The 18654-nt window shown below is 44.5% G+C and overlaps 1 protein-coding gene across 2 annotated transcripts; it reads left to right on the top strand.

The window, feature by feature from the left end:
* Positions 1–1489: 1489 nt before the first annotated feature.
* Positions 1490–18590, top strand: BCL7B (BAF chromatin remodeling complex subunit BCL7B). 2 transcript variants are annotated; one of them, XM_061153435.1, is made up of 6 exons: positions 1490–1691; positions 4813–4888; positions 13972–14068; positions 16231–16401; positions 17181–17260; positions 17526–18590. In XM_061153435.1, the coding sequence occupies exons 1-6, from the start codon at positions 1600–1602 to the stop codon at positions 17616–17618; spliced, it is 609 nt and encodes a 202-aa protein (XP_061009418.1). In that variant the 5' UTR covers positions 1490–1599; the 3' UTR covers positions 17619–18590. The 2 variants fall into 2 exon arrangements, with proteins under 2 accessions (XP_061009418.1, XP_061009419.1); XM_061153436.1 differs by lacking the exon at positions 1490–1691 and adding an exon at positions 1940–2234.
* The last annotated feature ends 64 nt before the right edge of the window (positions 18591–18654 follow it).

Consider the following 18654-nt stretch of genomic DNA (forward strand, 5'->3'; position numbering starts at 1 on the left):
TTTTCTTTTCCTGTTGCTTTCCTTATCCTCACCTAAAGGGCAGGGAGTGTGTTTTACTCATCTTTGCATCACCCACAGTGTCCACCACTATAGGGCATGTAGCAGATACTCAAGCTAGCTCTTCGGTTCAGTTATTTTGAATCAATGGCTTTGAGAAACATGTGCCACCTTTGATCTATTAGTAGACCCATCCTTCCCTCCACATGCTAGTTCAGCTTTTTCACTCCTCAGGCGGGCAGACACTATTCCTGGGCTCCTCATCAACAAGGTGATATGTGGTTATCGAGCCATGATATTGGTGGATTACAGAATAGGGAACAGTCATAGTCAGAGGCTATGTCAAGTTCAGGGTTAGTGAGACAGTTCTCTGGGTGCACAGAAGGAAGTTTCTCTAGAGGTGAAAGAAATAGCTGCTACCAAGCAATGCAAACTGTCACCTGCTTCCTTTATGTTTCTCAAAGCAGTTGCTTCAGGGCCCTCTCTGCATACCGCTAGCATGAATAAATGCCTGGGGTGACAGGAGAAGACTGGGAGCTGCAGTGAAGACTGAGTATTCACCCAAACATCTACTGAGCATCTACAGTGTCTGTGGACACAGTGAGGACTTAGAGCAATTGCATCTACTGTATTCTCAAAATTCAACTTCAAGGTCATTTTTTCCCCCAGATTCCTCTGGACACCCTTCATCTAGATTAGGGTTGTCATGGCATCTTGTACAGTACTTCCCTTTAACCTAGCGTTTATAAAATGGCATTTGAGATGCTTGTTTTCTGGTCTGCATGTTCTGCTAACCTGGAAGCTCTTTGAAAGCAAAATCCAATTTTGTCCTCAGCACTTTGCATGCCAATTTGCACAGCGCAGGCATCGTTTAATCAACGATTATTGAATTAAATGAGACATTGATGTAGTGTCAAGTATGGACAGAGTGGCACCTCAGGATCTCAGGAGGAAGTCTTGTTGGAATTCTAACTGATGTTGGAATTCTAACTGATGTTGGAAGAGTAAGTGGTCATCAAGAAGAGATAAGAGAATTCCAGGTGAGAACAGATGTGTGCAAACGTTGGAAGGCATATTGAAGGTGTGAAATTCTCTATAGTTGGACCACAGTGGTGTATCTGCGGAGCGAGGGCCCCAAACGAGAGAAAGCAGTACAGGATAGTGTAGAACCTCAGTAACATTGGTGTCAAGTCCGTAAAATATAGATTATGGCTGCAGCCCTAACCAGAGAATTAAGATGTTGCCCTGGGCGAGCCAGAGACCCCACTGGCAGTGCCTCGCACCTCACCCTGCACACAACACGTGCTGCCACCTTGCCCGCAGACCTTGGGCCGCTTGGGAGCTCAGTGTACTCTGAGATGCCCAGGGTGGGGCCTGTTGGGTGGGACGCCCGGGGTGGGGCACCTGGGGCGGAGCGCGCAGGCGCGCTGATGCCTCGAGCCCCAAGGGGAGGGCGGGTGCGCGCACTTCTCGCGCACGCGCGCACGGAGGGGGCGACGGCCGCGGTGACGCTACTGCGCCGGGCGGGCGGCGGCGCGTGAGGCGCGCGATTCTCGGTGTCTTGGGAGCAGTGCCCCGGCCCCCGCCGTTCCCGCCGCCGCCATGTCGGGCCGGTCGGTCCGGGCCGAGACCCGCAGCCGGGCCAAGGATGACATCAAGAAGGTGATGGCGGCCATCGAGAAAGTGCGGAAATGGTGAGGGGCCAGGCCCAAGGTTGCTGGCGGGGAGGGCCGCCGGCCCAGGTCCAGAGCAGCGGCGAACTGGCGGGCGGAGTGGGAGCCGACCGGCAGGCGCTTGGGGGGGAGGGGGGAGCGGAGAAGGCGGGAGGAGGGAGCCGCTCGCGTCGGCGTGAGGTCAGAGGGCGCGCCGGCCGCGACCAATCAGAGGGCTGCCCGGCCCGCAGGCCCGCCCACCTGCTCCTGCCCCCGGCAGCGCGGCGCCGGCGGGGAGCTGCCGGCTTCCGGCGGCGCCGGGTCTGAGGGGTTTGTTTAGCCGCGGGTAGGCGCGGGCCTAGTCTCCGCGCCCGCCTGCGTGAGGAACCTTTTGCGTTCTGAACTGTCCCGTATACTAACTAACAATCTCTGAGGGGTTCCCGTTGGCCAGACTGAGCACTCTGCGTATTAAGGCGTCTGGGTTAGGTGAGAACTTTTCGTCAAGCTACCTGCCACCGGACCAGGGAATCGTTAGAAGGAAAATTCCTATCTTTCTCCTAATATGGGCTCACGCGCGCGAACTGGGTAGGCATTTTCTCTTGGTGACCTGGGAGCTGTTAGTAGAAGAGCCAGGATCTCCGCCTTGTTTGGAAACGGCTGCTGTCATGTTCATTGCAGGCGCAGGTTGACCGCCTATTTTGTACCAAGAGTTCCAGTCCGTTATCACCTTAAGTTTTCACAGCCAGGTGTTTGCGCCAACTTCTTGAGTACTTTTCTCTAGCTGATTGCTACCGATAACTTTTACTTTACTAGTAACTTTAAAGCCGGGTAGGTGTTAGCTCCCTCTAGGAAGCCTTCTCCAAGACCTCCTGCCCTTCACCCTCCACTCCCTGTAGAGTCATTGTTGTTACTGTTTAGTCGCTAAGTAATGTCCTACTCTTTGCAACACCATATAGCCCGCCAGGCTCCTCTGTCCATGGGTTTTTCCAGGCAAGAATACTGGAGTGGGTTGCCATTTCCTTATCCAGGGTATCTTCCCAACCCAGGGATCAAACCCGCGTCTTCTGCTTTGGCGGGTGGGGTCTTTACCACTGAGCCACCTGGAAAACTGAAGGTCATCATTACCTTGGACTTTATTTGCATGTTTATTTGTCCATTTTGCTACATGACCAAGTTGCTCATCTCTAAGGACTTACAAATACTAGGTTAAATAGTTAATGATTTTCCTCCTCCGAATCTAATGCTTTAGGTTTTGTGAAACCTAGGACTGGGCATCCCTTCCTCTTCTGGCCATCTCTGTTCTTACCTGTAGTCTGGGGCAGTTGAGCATCTTCTGTCACCTGGAACTCTGTCTCACCTGGAACTCTGTACTGGGCTCCCTGTGATCTGTCTGCCTGCTTCAGGGCTGGCTCAGTTCCCTGGTCCATTCATTACTTTGTATTTTTCTCAAGTGTGAATTTTTTTTTAGCACTCTTTTGCTTTGGAAATAATGCTTCATTGCTCTCTTCTTGTCCTTAGGATAAAGACCAAAAATGATTCTTCATACCTCACTAGACTGGCTGAAACTGCCCTCTTTTGCAAGATGCTGGCCATCTTTCAGTTGGGGCCACCCTACCTTTCCTTCCTCTCGGCAACCTTCCTCTCCCCGCTCCTTCCACTTGCCTAGTTAGTGCCTGGCTCTGCTCTGCAGTTGCTTCCTCACCAAAACCTTTCAAGAGCCCCAGTCTAAATCGGGTCCTCTCCTATATGGAACTTTCCACAGTGGCATTAGGTTGAACTATAAGACATCTGTATTTGCCTTTTCTATCTGCAGAAATGGCAGTTTGATGTGGTTGAATCTAATGATCAGGTGTCTAACTGAAATGAGTTGTGTGGTGTCTGTTTCCAGTTGGAATTCAGGCTCGGGAGCGTCAGGACTGTGCATCTTGTGCCCTGTGTGCTCAGGACCTAGCAGAGGGTCTTGTAAGTTAAATACTTGTTGAATAAATAAGTGGCTTGTCCAGGAATTAATTCTAGTTTCTAAGTCTTTAGTTCATTCTTTTTCATGTTACATCACAGTCTTTATATTTTTGTGATGTCATTTGCTGAATAGCATCATCAATAACAGCAGTTACTTTTTTTGCTTTTTTGTGCTCACATTAGGACTCGAAACTTTCAGAAGTCACACTTCAGGCTCCCCAACTCTGGCCGTCCATAATCTGCCCCTTATTTAAGAATGTTACTTGCCTTTCCCTCCCCAGGTATGTGTGGGGAGGGGAGAACAGCTACTCTTTTTTTTTAAAGGCCTATCTCAAAAGTATCTCTTCTGTAAAACAAAACCTTAAAGCCATATTTCCATGGCACTTGGCCTTCACCTTTTCCAAAAGCCAGTGTGAGGCTCAGTTCTGTTAGCTGAAAGCATCGTGTCCTGCTCCTTGGTATTGGAATTGTGTTTCAACCCAGAGTTTCCCTGGTGGCTCAGATGATAAAGAGTCTGCCTGCAATGCGGGAGACACAGGTTTGATCCCTGGGTTGGGAAGATTCCCCTGGAGAAGGAAATGGCAACCCACTCCAGTATTCTTGCCTGGAGAATCCCATGAGGAGCCTGGCGGGCTGCAGTCCACGGGGTCACAAAGAGTTGGACACGACTGAGTGACTAATGCACCCAGAGTTTCACAGGAGTTTTGCCTTCCATGGAATATCCTGGTCTTTCAGCCTTCTTTCTTGCCACCTTCACATATTACTTACCTTTTCATTGCTGTGAGTTCCCAAGATAGGGACGCTATCTTATATATCCTTTATCACCTGTAAGGCTCTGTATCATAGGACTTTATAAAATATCAGTGGGATTGAATTAATTTTGGGGAGATGAAGAAGTTATGCGAGATGGATACCTGAGTTTGAATTTGTGCTCATACTCCGTACTACTGTAGTCTGTGAGGAAAAAAATGGTTTTGGTACACCATGTGAGCAGAGGTGACAGGTGGAAGGTTCAGGGTTAAAGGAATTCGATAGCAAAGTGTTTCTGGAAAGGGTGATTTTGCCTTGAAAAGTAAAGTATGATTGGACAGAAAGTTTATGAAGCATTTAAGATTGAAGACATCTGGTGAGAAGTAGAAAAGCACAAGTTCTGATCAGAAAATCTGTTTTATTTTATCAGTTCTGAGAAGTGTCTTTGTTTTAGGGAGAAGAAGTGGGTGACTGTGGGTGACACGTCCCTTAGGATATTTAAGTGGGTTCCTGTGACAGACAGCAAGGAGGTAAGTGAGGAAGAAAATCAAAACAACAAAAAGGTAACGTCTTGTTTCTTTCTTTCTTTGATTGCCTCTTAGCTGTTATGGGATTTATTTCCCCAGAATTGAGTTGAAAATACTTCAGGGACCCCTCTGTCATTGTTCCATGCAAAGCCTCTCATTTTATTAGATTTCCCCTTCTCCCCGTTATTCCCTTTTCTTAACCCATTCCTCTTTTCCAGGGCTTGGCCAACTACAGCCCAGGCCTGCTCCCTGTGGTTCCATATAGTTTAGTTTGAACACACTTGTGCCCGTTGGCTTCCTTATTTGTGGTGGCTTTTGAGTTGTAATGGTAGAGTTGAGTAGGCCATAACATCTAATGGCCTGCAAAGCCCAAGATATTTATTATCTGGCCTCATAAGAAAAAGTTTGTGGACTCCTGCTGCCCATTGTAGCATGTTAGATGTGTTTTGTATGTATATATGCCTTTCTAATTCCCCTTCCATGATTTTATTTGTACATCTGTATATTCTTGAAAAATACACATTGTTTCATATTTGTATTTTTAAAACTTTGCATTCATATATAGCACTGTGCTGTAAACCTCTTTTCTCTTTTTTTTTGAAAACTTGAACATACTTCTATAATTGTAAATAAGATTATTATCTTTACTCTTGCATTATATTCTCTTATGTGCAGTAATCACATTTATCTATCTATACATTCCCTGAGTGATAAACTTCCAGATTTCTCCCCTTCTTTTTATTCTAATTATTTTTAAAAGATCTAAACTATAAAATGCATACAAAAGTATCTAAAACATAATGTACTATATAGGGAAAAAAATATGAAGCTAATACCGTTGTAAAAGCCACCTATGTCAAAAGATAGATGTTGCTAACTCCCCCAGCAGCCTCTGAAACTCTTCCTATCATCCCTGTTTCTCCCCTCCAGGGGAGATCAATCTCCTTTTGCTTTTCTTACTACTTATTTAGTCATATGTAAACATTTCTTTAAACAGCATCACGAAGTATCTATTTTTGCGTGTCTGGCTTTTTTTGCCTAGTGTTATGTTTGTAGAATCATCCATGTTGTCCTTGGAGCTGTTTGTTCCTTTTCTTTGATGTATGGAGTTCTGTTACAGGACTGTACCATAATTTATTAATATCTTATCAGTTTTCCTGTAGATGGATATTTGAATTGTCTCCAGTTTGGGATAATAGGAACAAAGCTCCTGTGACCGTTCTTATTTTGTATATGGGTCAACATGTGTGTGAGTTTTCCTAGAGTATATTCCTAGGAGTAGAATTGCCAAATCTTAGGATATGTGTATTTTGACCTATACCAGGAATGCCAAAGTGATTGTACCATTGTATATTCCCACCAGACATACCAGAGTTCTCCCTGCTCCAAACCCTCATCAACAGTTACTGTTGTTGGACTTCATGTATTAAGATATCTCATTTTGATTTTGATAGGGTGATTAAGGACGTAATTACTAATGAGATGGAGAACCTTTTCAGCATCCTTTGGGATTTCCTCTTTTAGGCAGTGCCAGTTTAAGTCTAATTGGTTATGGTCTTTTTCTTGCAACTTGTAGGGATTCTCTGTGTTGTGGACACATATTCTTTATTGCTTGAATATTGTCTGTGCCTTGTTCCATTCCATGGCTTATCTTCACCCTCTGTTTATGCAGGCCTGAGTAGCAGAAGTTTTTTTAATTTTAATGTAGACAAAATAATCCTTTTCTTTATAATTAGTGCTTTTAAATGTCTTAAATCTTTTCCTTTTTTGAGGTTACAAAGATATTTTTCCATATAATCTACAAGCTTGTTATTCTATTCCCATTTATAATACACCTGGAGTTGATTTTTGTGTATTTTGAAGTAGGGGCCCAATTTCATATTTTTCCATGTGGGTATACATTTATGCCACCACTTGAAGAGACTTCTTTTCGTCTTGCTCTGTAGAACCACCTTTGCCGTATTTCAAGTATAGATATGGGTCTGTTTGTGTGTTTTGCTGCCAGCTTTTTTGGTAGCCTGGTTGACTGTGGTGGACATCCTTTATCCATTCTCCTTGAGGACTTGTGAGAAGTTTTCTCTGGATTAGATGCCCAGGAGTGAGATTGCTCTGTTGTTGGCTGTCCATATATGATTGATTTTTAAAAATATTTAGTTAGTTATTTGGTTGTGCTGGGTCTTAGTTGCAGCATGCAGGATCTGGTTCCTGGATCAGGGATTGAAACCAGGGCCCCCTGCATTAGGAGTGTGGATTCTAGGCCACAGGACCACCAGGGAAGTCCCATACATGATTGTTTTTACTCGATGCGGCCAGATCTCTCTCCTGAACAGTTTCCCTGGATAGTTACCTCCTGTTTCCCACATCCTCACCAACATTTGGTATCGTCTAACACCTAATTCCTAAATCCTGATAGTCTGGTAGATGTAAAGTGGTATCTCTTTGTTTATTCTGCATTTCTCTGAATACTAGGGAGATTGATAATTTTATCTCTTCAGATTTTCTTTTTATACATTTAGATTTCCTCTTCTCTGATTTCTTCTTTCTTTCTTTTTTGGCTATGTGGCTTTGCGGGATCTTAGTTCCCCAACCAGGGATTAAACCCAGGCCCTCAGCAGTGAAAGCGTGGAGTCCTACTAACCACTGGACCACCAGGGAATTCCCCTCTGATTTCTTAAATTCTCCTTATTCTTATATTGGACTTCCTGTCTTTACTTTTCTGATTTGCATGGATTCTTTCATGTTATAGATACAGAAAACTAATTAGATTTGCACATGGCAGTTGTCTTTGTCTAACATGTCACATGTGGTAACTTTGTCAGTAATAGCCTTTAATTTTTTTCTGTCAAGTTAACTTTTTCCTTATGATTTTTATTTCCAGAGTGATGTTTCAAAATTATTCTCCATTTCCTGGTTATAGAGGACTTCTGCATCTTGTGCTAGCTTTTTAATTTTAACTTTCATTTTTAGACCTTTAATCCATGTAGGTTTTTTGTTGTTTTTTTTTAAATGGTGAAGATAAGAATCTAATTTTAATTTTCCTTCATATAGTGAGCCACTACCCCTGATACTGGTCACTCCATAATCTGTCCTTCTCCACTGGTATGTGATGTCATTCCTGTTGTATGCTATATTCACATGTTTTTGTTTTTGAGCTTTCCATTTTTTTGTTATTTTATCTGTTTCTGCGCTAGATTTATTTACTGTGCTTTTAGTGTGTCTTCATGTTAAGTAGGGTGAGTTTTCTCTCTTGTAGGTTTTTGGAAAGATAGTCTTTACCAGAATGAAAAATTCCTTCTCTCTTTAGCTTTCTAAGGCTTATTAAAAATTATGAATAGATAATTTGGACTTAATCCAGCTGCTTTTCCTGCATCTACTTAAATGTTCATGGGACTTTCGTCCTTTAATCTATTAAAAATGATGAATTTCTGAAGTTTGAACCATTCTTGCATTCTTAAGACAAATTCTACTTGGACATGCCTTTCTTCTTTTTTTCCTTTTTAATGTTACATTCAATGCACAAATAATTGAGGCATTTGCATCTGGTTTGTAAATTGGTTTGTAATACTCTTTCCTTATGCTATCTTTACCTTGTTTACACCAGCATCCTAAAACAAATTAGGCAGATTCTCCTCTTTTGATTTCTAGAACAACTTGCATAAAATGAAGGGTCTACCTTTAGTACCTTCTGGGTCTTTGGTGGCGAGAGAGGTGTTGATTATCATTGCAGTGGCTCTCATGGTGATTGATGTATTTAGGTTTTCCCTGTTTCTGTACTTATTTTGCTGTTTTGTGTCTTTTCTAAAAAACGTTTCCATTTCAAGTAGGGGATTGTTTCTTTAGTGGGGGACAGTGCTGAGTCTTCACCCTTACCCACTTCCCCAAGAGTGTTTAGAAATGAGGCAAGGCACTGTTTGGTTGGCCAGCCATGCTAAGCTTTTGGCAATACATGAGTCAGTCCTGTGCAGTGAAGACTTAATCAGCCTGTCCGGAAGGCCAGCAGTACCCTGCTGATGAACACTGATCAGTTTTCATGTGTACTGCTGTGTAGTCATTTATAATATCCTTTTGTACTTTAAAGTCTCTGTTGGTAATTATTTTGTCTTTTTTGCATTTGTTATTTATGTTTTTTCCATGTAAAATGGTCCTAAAATCTTTATTAAAAGAATCATCATGTAATTTTTGTTCATCTTTCTTTTCATTTTGCTTTGTTCTCTTTTTGATTAATTTTTGCCCTTGTTATTTTCCTTTGTTTGTTTTATTCTGTTTTTTCCACTTCTTGCGTTGAACACTTAGCATGTTTTTTTCTAGTTTTTCTTTGCTTTTTTTTTTTTTTGTAGTCCATTTCACTTCTGTAGTTATCTCTCACAGATTTGGACATCCATGAGTATCAGGATATCATTGATAGTGTCGTTTCACTGTAAGATTTTCATAGGTTTCTCTTTGGTTTCCTCTTTAACCCAAAGGTTATTTAATAGAATGATAATTTAGTTTTTAGATAGGTGAGATTTTTGAAAGCTGTCCTTTTAAAATTGGTGCACTGATTCTGTGGAATTGGTAGGGTATTTGTTCTTTGGGCTTACTGGGACTTTTTTTGTGACCTGATCTGTAATTGAATTGTGGACAGTTCACTTATAATTAAAACAGATATATACTCTCAATATGAAATTAAACAATTGATGGATTTGTTATGTTATCCAAATCTGTGTCTTTGCTCATCTTTGTATGGTTTGCTCTGTATGTTTCTGAGAAGAGTGTGTGAAATCGTTGGTTTGTTTGCTTCTTCATGGTCTGAGTCAGTTATCCTTTGTACTTTGAAGCTCTATTTTTGATCCATGTATGTTTATGATTCTTACCTCATCGTGACCTGTTCCTCCTTTTACCAGTATGTAAAGTCCTTCTTTGTCCCTTTCTCACCTCAAATTCTGTTTTATCTGATACTAACTGTATATCCCGTCTTCTTTTGATTTGTATTTGCCTGGTATGTCTTGTAATGCTGTTTCTCCCGTTTTACATTTTTCTGCTTATTGGGCATACTAGGATTAGGTTTAGCTGCGGGTGACGGAAAACTCAAAATAGCAGTGGTTTAAAGCAGTTGTTTTGCTCTTAGAGAAACAGAAGTATGCAGTCCAGAACTGGTGTGGTAATTTTGTTCCAAGAGTCCCCAGGGACTCAGGTTTCTGGCACCTTCTCTATTCCTTTTGTTTTTAAATTTACTTTTAAGAGAGTAATGGTTCTATTCATTTTACATTGTTTCTATTGTGGTAAAATATACCTATCATGAAGTTTACCATCTTAACCACTTCAGCGTGTACAGTTCAGTAGTGTTGAGTGCATTCACCTTGTGTAACCCATCTCTGAAACTCTTCATCTTGCAGAGGTAAAAAACTCTATACCCATTAAAGAATTCCCCATTCCTCTGTTCATGTTTGACCTTATATTCCAAGTTCGAGCTCCAGCCATCATTCAGCACATTCAAGTTCAAGGCAGTAAGAGAGTGGAAGGGTTAGCAAATAGTGTTTTAATGAATGTAAGGAGTTTCCCAGAAGTCTCCTTAAGACATATATACTAAGTGTTCATAGTAGCTGTGGCACATCTAGGTGCTAGAAAGGCTGGGAAAGTGTGACTGCCTAAAAATTATATTTTTATGGACAAGGATTTCGGTCATAATACACTTTCCTTTTATTTTTTTCCTCTTCACCTCATGATGACTAGACACATTTTCTTCTGCTGATCTGGAAGTTCTACATTCTATTTTTAATCTTTTTATTGGCAACTTCCAACCTAATAAGACTTACACTATTTTTCCATGTCAATGTATAAAGCTTATCAAAATCTGTATTTTTCCTCTGAGCCTCTGGTCTCCATCACCCCCCCTCCCCCCACCCTTCATCCCTACTTTGTCCTTCGTTTTGAATGGAATTTCATTTTTTTTTTGGCCACACCATGTGGCTTGTGGGATCTCAGTTGCCTGGCCGGGGGTTGAACCCTGGTCAAAGCACTGGGAGCCCGGAATCCTAACCACTGGGCCACCAGGGAACTCCCTAAATGCAGTATCCTGTAATGATGACATCTAGCTTCATTTCTTAATTTTTAGTTTGTTTCATCTCTGTATCCTTTCTTTGTATATTCTGACTTCTTCATCCAGTTTTTGCTCATTAATCTTTTCTTCAGCTCTTATCTATTTCTGCTAATAAACTCATTCACCTAATTTTTACTTTGAACAATTTCATTGCTCATACCAAATATCCTTGGCGGTGGTTCAGAACAACTTTCCCGTGTCATCCTTGTCTTTCTTGGGAGACCTGCCATGTTTTGTTGAAGCTCTCATGTCCCATTGGTGCACTGTTCCTGGTACAGCTTGCTCTGTTAATCGTCTCTCATGGTACTTGTTCTCCAGTGTCTGGTTGGTTTTCTCTGTGCACTCATCTTTTATTCCTTTTAACTTTGAGCTGTGTTGGCTAGAAACGTGTAACCGAGGGGAGACATTAGCCTGAGCTCTGTGCTTTCTCCTCTATAGCTGAGGGGATGGGATTAGCCTCGGGGTTCAGCCTTTCCCTTTTCCCCTCTCTCATCTTCTGCTGTCTCCCAAGGAGCTCTCTAGTACTGGTCTCCACATGCTGCCTTTATCTGCAAGCAGCCATCCTCGCCAAGTCCATGGAGCCGGTGGGTGAACGTTAGAGGAGCTCTGGGGCCACCCTTTGTTTTTCATCTAACCTTGGCTCTGGTGATGCCAATACCATTAAGGCCAAAGGTCAGGCTGCTAGATCTCTTGTGTGGGGGAAGGACACTGCCAACAGCCTATTCCCCATTTCTCACATAGAAGCCCCTGACCCTTTCCTATTTCTTTTTTTTTCCTTTGCTTGTGCCATGTGGCATATGGGATCTCACTTCCTCAACCAGAGATCAGATTTGCCCCTCCTGCATAGGAAGTGCAGAATCGTAACCACTGGACCTGGGGGACATCCCCCTTTGCTATTTCAGGTTCTCCTTGCTCAGGACTCTGCTCCTTTTGTCTCTCTGAAGGACTTCTCACAGTGTTTGTATTGGTTTCTGAGCTGGACCCTGAGGTCCATTGGTTTATCTACCTTCCAGTGGTCTGTGGTCGTGTGCCAGCTTCAAAGGTACTAGCATAGACCTATTAGGTTAGGAAAAATAGAAAATGATCAAATTGGTCAAGAAGAATAAGTGAAGGATGTAAGGGAGTGGGACACTGCTGATGGGAGAATAAACTGGGACAAACTTTCTACAGGTTGATCATATATGTATACTTAAAAGCTTAATTAACCAGATGTTGGGAATCCTTTCACAATATATACACATATCAAATCACCCCAGGATATACTTTAAATATTGTACCGTTTTATTTGTCACTTATACCTCAGTGAAGCTGAGGGTGTGTGTGTGGGGGAGCCTTCAAAATATTTATGCCTTTGATCTAGAAGTTTTACCTCTAGACATTTATTCTCTGGACATAATCATGATGTGTACAAGTTACATCTGCTGTGTTGAGTACTCCAGTATTGTTCATGGTATTTAAAAATTGCAAGCAAAATGAAGATCTTAGCTAAAGAATTAAGTTATTGTGCACCCGTATATTGTACAGCTTTGTTACCCTTGTAAAAGATGGTCTAAAAAACTACTCAATGGCATAGAAAAATGTTTCTAATATGATGAGTTGCGGGGGAGCAAGTTATAATACTGAATCATGGTCCATTTCGATGCAATTATATGTTTCGGGTATCTCTGGTTGTGCAGGTGATTTTCATTTCATGTATTTTCAGAATTTCTTATGGTGAGTGCATATTTTATGTGGGCACAGAATCATTGAACTAATGAGAGATCAGGAAAAAATAACAGTAACACCAAAAGTTGGCATGGGTGCTGTGATGCTCATACTCCAAATGCATTGCCAACCTTCTGGTAGAGAGTTGGGAGGCACAGGGTATTTTAAGCGAAATATGTTTTTACTTTCTGATCTAGAAGGGATTTTTTTTTTTTTTTTTTGGTGTGAATTTAGCCAAATAATCCAGGAAAAAATAAAAGTTAAGCATTGTAGATTTATTTCTACTAGTACTAAACAAACACAGTCCTAAATAAGGTAAAGCTAAATGTCCGCTAGTTGAGTAGTGATTGAATGAGTATGATACCTGGAATATTATGCAGCCAGTAAAAATCATGTTTAGGTAGCCTCTGTAGTTAAATGGTAAAGTGTAATTGCACTAAAATTATGTCTGCATATAAAACATGAAGGAAAGGACTACACACATATATATGTACAGTTGACTTATTGCTGAGTTAGGATTGAGAGAGTATTCACAAAAACTAAGCTGTGTTACTAGTACAATGCATGTACAATAAAGTGACAAGTATGTGAAGTATGGATTAGCAAGTTTGGGATTGTCCAGATTTGAAATTCCAGCTGTGAGGATGCTCTCATTTGCAAATGCTTGGGTTGGTGATTACCTTTCCTGTGGGCTGGTGTGTCGCAAGCCAGTGCTTACCTTCCACTGTGGTTCCCCTACCCATGTGACTTGCATTTGCTTGAAGGCAGAGGTGGACATGGGAGGTCACTGAGTGGATGGGGTAGATTGGTCAGGAGTAGAGCTTGTAGGGACCCCTTGTCCTGTCCATGCTCACATTACATATAAAGTGACTCCTTCCTTTGTCCAGTCAAAGCACCTTTCTTCTTTCACTTTTTACCCCTAGCTGTGCTCCTGAAACAGGGATCTTTCTCAAATGAGTATTTTGTAATTCTTACCCATCCATGTAGGGAAGGATCGGGCAGAGCATTCTGATGAGGGCAGAAAGCAGGAAGGTCCCACAGAGAACTCCAGTGGAAGCAGATGTATATAGCTGCCTGTCTCTTGTGAGCCATGAGATTAAAGTGGGAAGGGTCCATTTTACTGATAGAGCCACTGAGGCCCCGGAACACCTTGTCCAGGATCCTGTTATTCCTTGGGTCCTGAAACCACTGTTGTTCCTCATGTTCCTAATCCAGACCTCTGTGGTGTCTCAGCACCTTCTCTCTCTCTCTCTGTGAGTCTTCTGCTTGGCTCTGTCATATTCCTCTTTTTTTCCTTTTCTAGAAAGAAAAGTCAAAATCGAACAGTTCCGCAGCCCGGGAACCTAATGGCTTTCCCTCTGATGCCTCAGCCAATTCCTCTCTCCTTCTTGAATTCCAGGGTGAGTTGCATCCTTATGTCTTCCTTGCAGGAAAATGAGCATTTAAATGACCCATCAATAATCCAAAGACTAGTCTGTGTGTCATTTCAGTGCCCACGGTTTTGCTGGTATCTTGCCGGGCACCTGACAGAAGTCTTTGCATTTCAACTTCACAGTAACCTTGCAAGACAGACAACAGTCTCCTCACTTTCCAGTTAAGGAAACTGAAGCTCAGGGACGTGAGGTTACGTATCTAAAGTTAGTCACTCGTAAGTGAGGACCCATGGTAGGTCCTGGTTTTCTGGATCAGAAGCTCTTTTCTTTAGACTGTGTGTTTGATGAGAGCACTTCAGAGGACCGCGCCCCACCTCACCCCGCCCCCAACCCAGGCTGGGGCATCTGCTTGTTTGTCTACAGTTTGTCCAAGTTCTGCCTCTTAAACCAGTCTCTGGTAGACGTCCGGCCGGAGTCAGCACTGCACTGAGAATTTTACCTTTTATACCCGTGTGGTAGTTACTGCTTATGAAGCTCTTTCACTTAAGTGTCTCCTTTTTACCCTTGCATCAGCCTGGGATACAAACCAGGCAGTTACCATCATCCCAATTTAAGGAAACTGATACTTGGAGAAGAAAAGTATCTACCTAAGCTGAAGACTGACAGGACTTTATTATTTTGTATAATAAAATGCTACTTCCATTTTAGTGTAGAAGATAGTGGTCATTGTAGGATGAAGACTAGAAAAGGCTTACGATTTTCTCTTTGGAGCTAGACTGGGAATGACCAGGTATCCCCTCCTTCCCTCTCCCCTAACCCCAAGGTTGGTGTGGTACAGAAGGGTGGACAGTTCTCCAGCTGCGTGAGTTTTCCCCGCAGCATAAAGCTCGGGAGACATGGGAGGCTCTGTTTCTTCAGCCTGGCCACTGTCTCATCCTTTTCACGCAGTGAACGTTTAATGTGCTCCTACCAGGTGCCGGGTACTATGTACTGTGCTGGAGACCCAAGGACCCAAGGGCCACAGAGCCTACCTGCACCGGGTGTCCTGGAGGGAGACCGGTGTGAATACAGTAAATGCAGGTGCACATAGGAAGCAGCAGGGGCATGAGAGGGGGTGGTCGTCTCCACCCAGGGGAGCCTGGGACACAGGGCTCTGCAGAGGAGAGGATGCCTGAGCTGCCGGCGGCCAGGTGTAGGGGCTTTGCAGGAAGACGGGAAGGAGCACGTCATCCAGACATGGTGCTGGTAGCTGCTCCGAGGCTTGGGTCTGACCTGGCTGGAGCCAGGGGTACGTAGGAAGAAGGGCAGGCGGTGGGCCTGGAGAGCAGTGTGTAGGATGTGATAGGGCCCTCTCGTGGGCAGCAGGAAACCACAGAAGGGTTTAGAAAGTTCACTCTGGCAGTGGTGTGAGGTCGCCAGGCGTGGCTGAGACCCGAGGAAGGGCAGCTGGATGGCTGTTGCCAGAGGCCAGGCCTGCACTGAGGCAGTGGGGGAGGAAGGAGTGGATACACATGGCAGCAGAGCAGTAGGACAGGTACAATTTGGTGACTGGCTGCTGGAGGTGGGGGAGAGGAAGGAATTGCTGAGTCGGTTTTTAACTTAGCTGGTGACGTTAAGCCTTCAACAGCGCTTCCCAGGTGGGATCCAGTGGTCTGTGAGGCAGTGAGGCAGAGCCTGGGCAGGTGCAAGGCCTGAGCTGACCATCTCCAGACCCCGTCACCCTCCTTCAGATAGCTGAGAATGGCAGGCAGACTGTCCTTATCTATACCTCTTGTGAGAAAGGTTGAGAGGCAGAGCCATGTACTTCCATTCACTGGATAGTGAGAAAATACCAGGTCCCAGCTATAATTAGTGGATACTAAAGAAGGGACTCATATGCTTATATTGACCTCCCTGACATATAAATTTTGCATAAACTTAAAGATTCTGGCTGCATCCGGTGGTGCTTAGAATATATGTCATAAAATAACATGTGCTTAAATTCATCAATTTAGATTCTGTTGGTAATTCGTGATGTGCAGAAGCCCTGGGAATGTCTGCCCTTGGTTCAGGGGCTGTTTGCAGCTGTGATCGGTGTGTGCCCAGCTGTGTCCACGCTGTCTGCAGAGACCCCAGGCCCTTGGCTCTGTACTGAGCCCCCTCAACCATGACCGGCCTCAGCCGTTGCCTTTGTCGTGTGTGATTTTCAGATGAAAACAGCAACCAGAGCTCCGTGTCTGATGTCTACCAGCTCAAGGTGGACAGCAGCACCAACTCGAGCCCCAGCCCCCAGCAGAGCGAGTCCTTGAGCCCTGCGCACACCTCTGACTTCCGCACAGACGACTCCCAGCCCCCCACACTGGGCCAGGAGATCCTTGAGGGTGAGTCTCCCTGGCCCAGGACATGTGTCTTGGAGGGCCATGCTCTTGCTCTCGATGGTTTTCTTCTTTAGAGTCACAGGTTAGAGACGGTGCCTCAGAACTGGCAGCTTCAAGCTGTTTGTCAGTTGTTTGAGGCTCTTTTGGGGAATGGTTGTATTTTCCCCTTTCACAGAATGACGGAAAGAAACAGCAACACGATTGAGTGCCAGGCTCTCCACAAGGAAAGCACTTTTCATATTTGAGGCCTGGTATGATTCTCAGGTTTCCCTGGTGGCTCAGCAGTAAAGAATCTGCCTGCAGTGCAAGAGATGTGGGCTCGATCCCTAGGTTGGGAAGATCCCCTGGAGAAGGAAATGGCAACCCACTCTAGTATTCTTGCTGGGAAATCCCACAGAGGAGCCTGGCAGGCTACACTCCATGGAGTCACAAAAGAGTTGGACACAACTTAGTGACTAAAACAGCAAACATGATTCTCCTTTTGAAAAGCCCATGGAATAGCAACTGTTGTCTCCATTTTATCGATGAGGAAGTTGTCTTAAAAAATTCAGTTGCTTGGCCACGATCCCACATTTGGTGGAACTGCCTGATTTGTTTCATTCCTTCTGACTTCGGAGTTAGTGCCCTTTGTACTGGATTCTGCAAATTTCTTCTTAGAATGTATGTTGATTCTATAACCAGTGGATACCCCTTCACCAAGGTGCCTCCTAGGAACACTCCCCCAACCTGGGGGCTCTCCCGTCCCAGCAGGCCCTGCAGTTACACTGACCTTGCTTTTTCAGAGCCCTCCCTGCCTGCCTCAGAAGTTGCTGATGAACCTCCGACCCTCACGAAGGAAGAACCAGTTCCTCTAGAGACACAGGTAAGGAGGTGCTTTGGGTTTCCTGGTTTCTAAGGAAAATGTCAGGGCTCTGTTGATATGCACTGGCTCTCTAGCATGGGAGGGATGTAGTGGGGGTGGAGAGGCAGTGAGGGATGCTGGTTAGAAGGTCGGGGAAGGTTAGAAGGTCAGGAGGTAGGGAAGAGGTCCTGTGATCGGTGAGACAGTCGGGTGAGACAGTTAGGGTGGAAGGGGAGGTCTGCTTCAGAGGGATAGCCCTGTCATTCCGTGCTCTGGCTATGTCTAGATTGCTGAGGAAGAGGAAGACTCAAGTGCCCCTCCCCTGAAACGCTTCTGTATGGACCAGCCTGCAGTGCCGCAGACAGCGTCGGAAAGCTAGCACCACCCTGGCGCCCTTCACCTCCAGGCCCCATGCCTCTATTTATTGCATTCTGGTTCTGGCTGTGCTGTGTTGCTGGGGTAAGGGCGAGCACCGGGGTCCAGAGCCTGCACCTCAGAGCCTTCTGGGCTGGAAGGTGGACGCGGGACCTGGGGTCGTAGCATCATCTTCCCGTCCCCGGCACCTGTGTCTGCCTGATCCTGAGAAGAGGAGCACTCCTGTCCTCTTTGCACCCCAAGGAGGCTAGCGCCTCAGCCACTCCAGGATCATCTGTCACCTCCAGTAGCAGTCTCTGCTCCACAGCCTCTGGATTGAGCTGCTGGTGCCTCTGCAAGAGGAAAGAGAGGGGGAAGGCACCCTCCAGAGAAGAGCGTGCCGAGGGCTTACTTGAACTTGAATGGAGACTGTAGATTCATGGACTTGCCCATAGGGTTAGGGACCCTATAGGCTGCTGTTGGAGAATGCCTGAGTAGACGCTGGAGGGAAGGGAAGGGCTTAACTCCACACTACGGCAGAAAAGTCCCACCTAGGCTTCATGCTATCCTGGCACTTGTACCCATTCCTGAGGCCATCCTGCCTCTCATGGGCTCTCTGGCTGTTGACAGTCCTTTGTCCCCCCACTGTAACCACCCCCTTCCCCCAACACACATACACGCATATACTCGCAGTTGTTTCCACCTGGACATTTCATTCCAGTATCCCCCTGCTTCCCGCCATGGTCCCCAGCTCTCCTGCCGCAGACTCTGCCCCAGTGAGAATTTGAGGTTCTGACAGTACTCATCCCCATAGTACTTCTTCAGCCCAGACTTTCTAGAAAGTTCCCTTTTCTTTGAAATCTGCATGTTTCATCAAACCTTGTGATTTTATTTTTTGTTTCAAAAAAGTTTAAGAAAATGGAAATGGACAACGGTGAGTGAAGACATATTTTAGCACTGAATAGAATATTTTTAAAATTAAACTATTTGAAATATGTCTTGTTGGCAGCTGAGTGCTTCATTCTTGAGGGTTGTGGGGGCAGGGGCTGGCGGTGATGGTG

This window comes from Dama dama, chromosome 10 (genome assembly GCF_033118175.1).
Source record: "Dama dama isolate Ldn47 chromosome 10, ASM3311817v1, whole genome shotgun sequence".
NCBI classification, from domain to species: domain Eukaryota; kingdom Metazoa; phylum Chordata; class Mammalia; order Artiodactyla; family Cervidae; genus Dama; species Dama dama.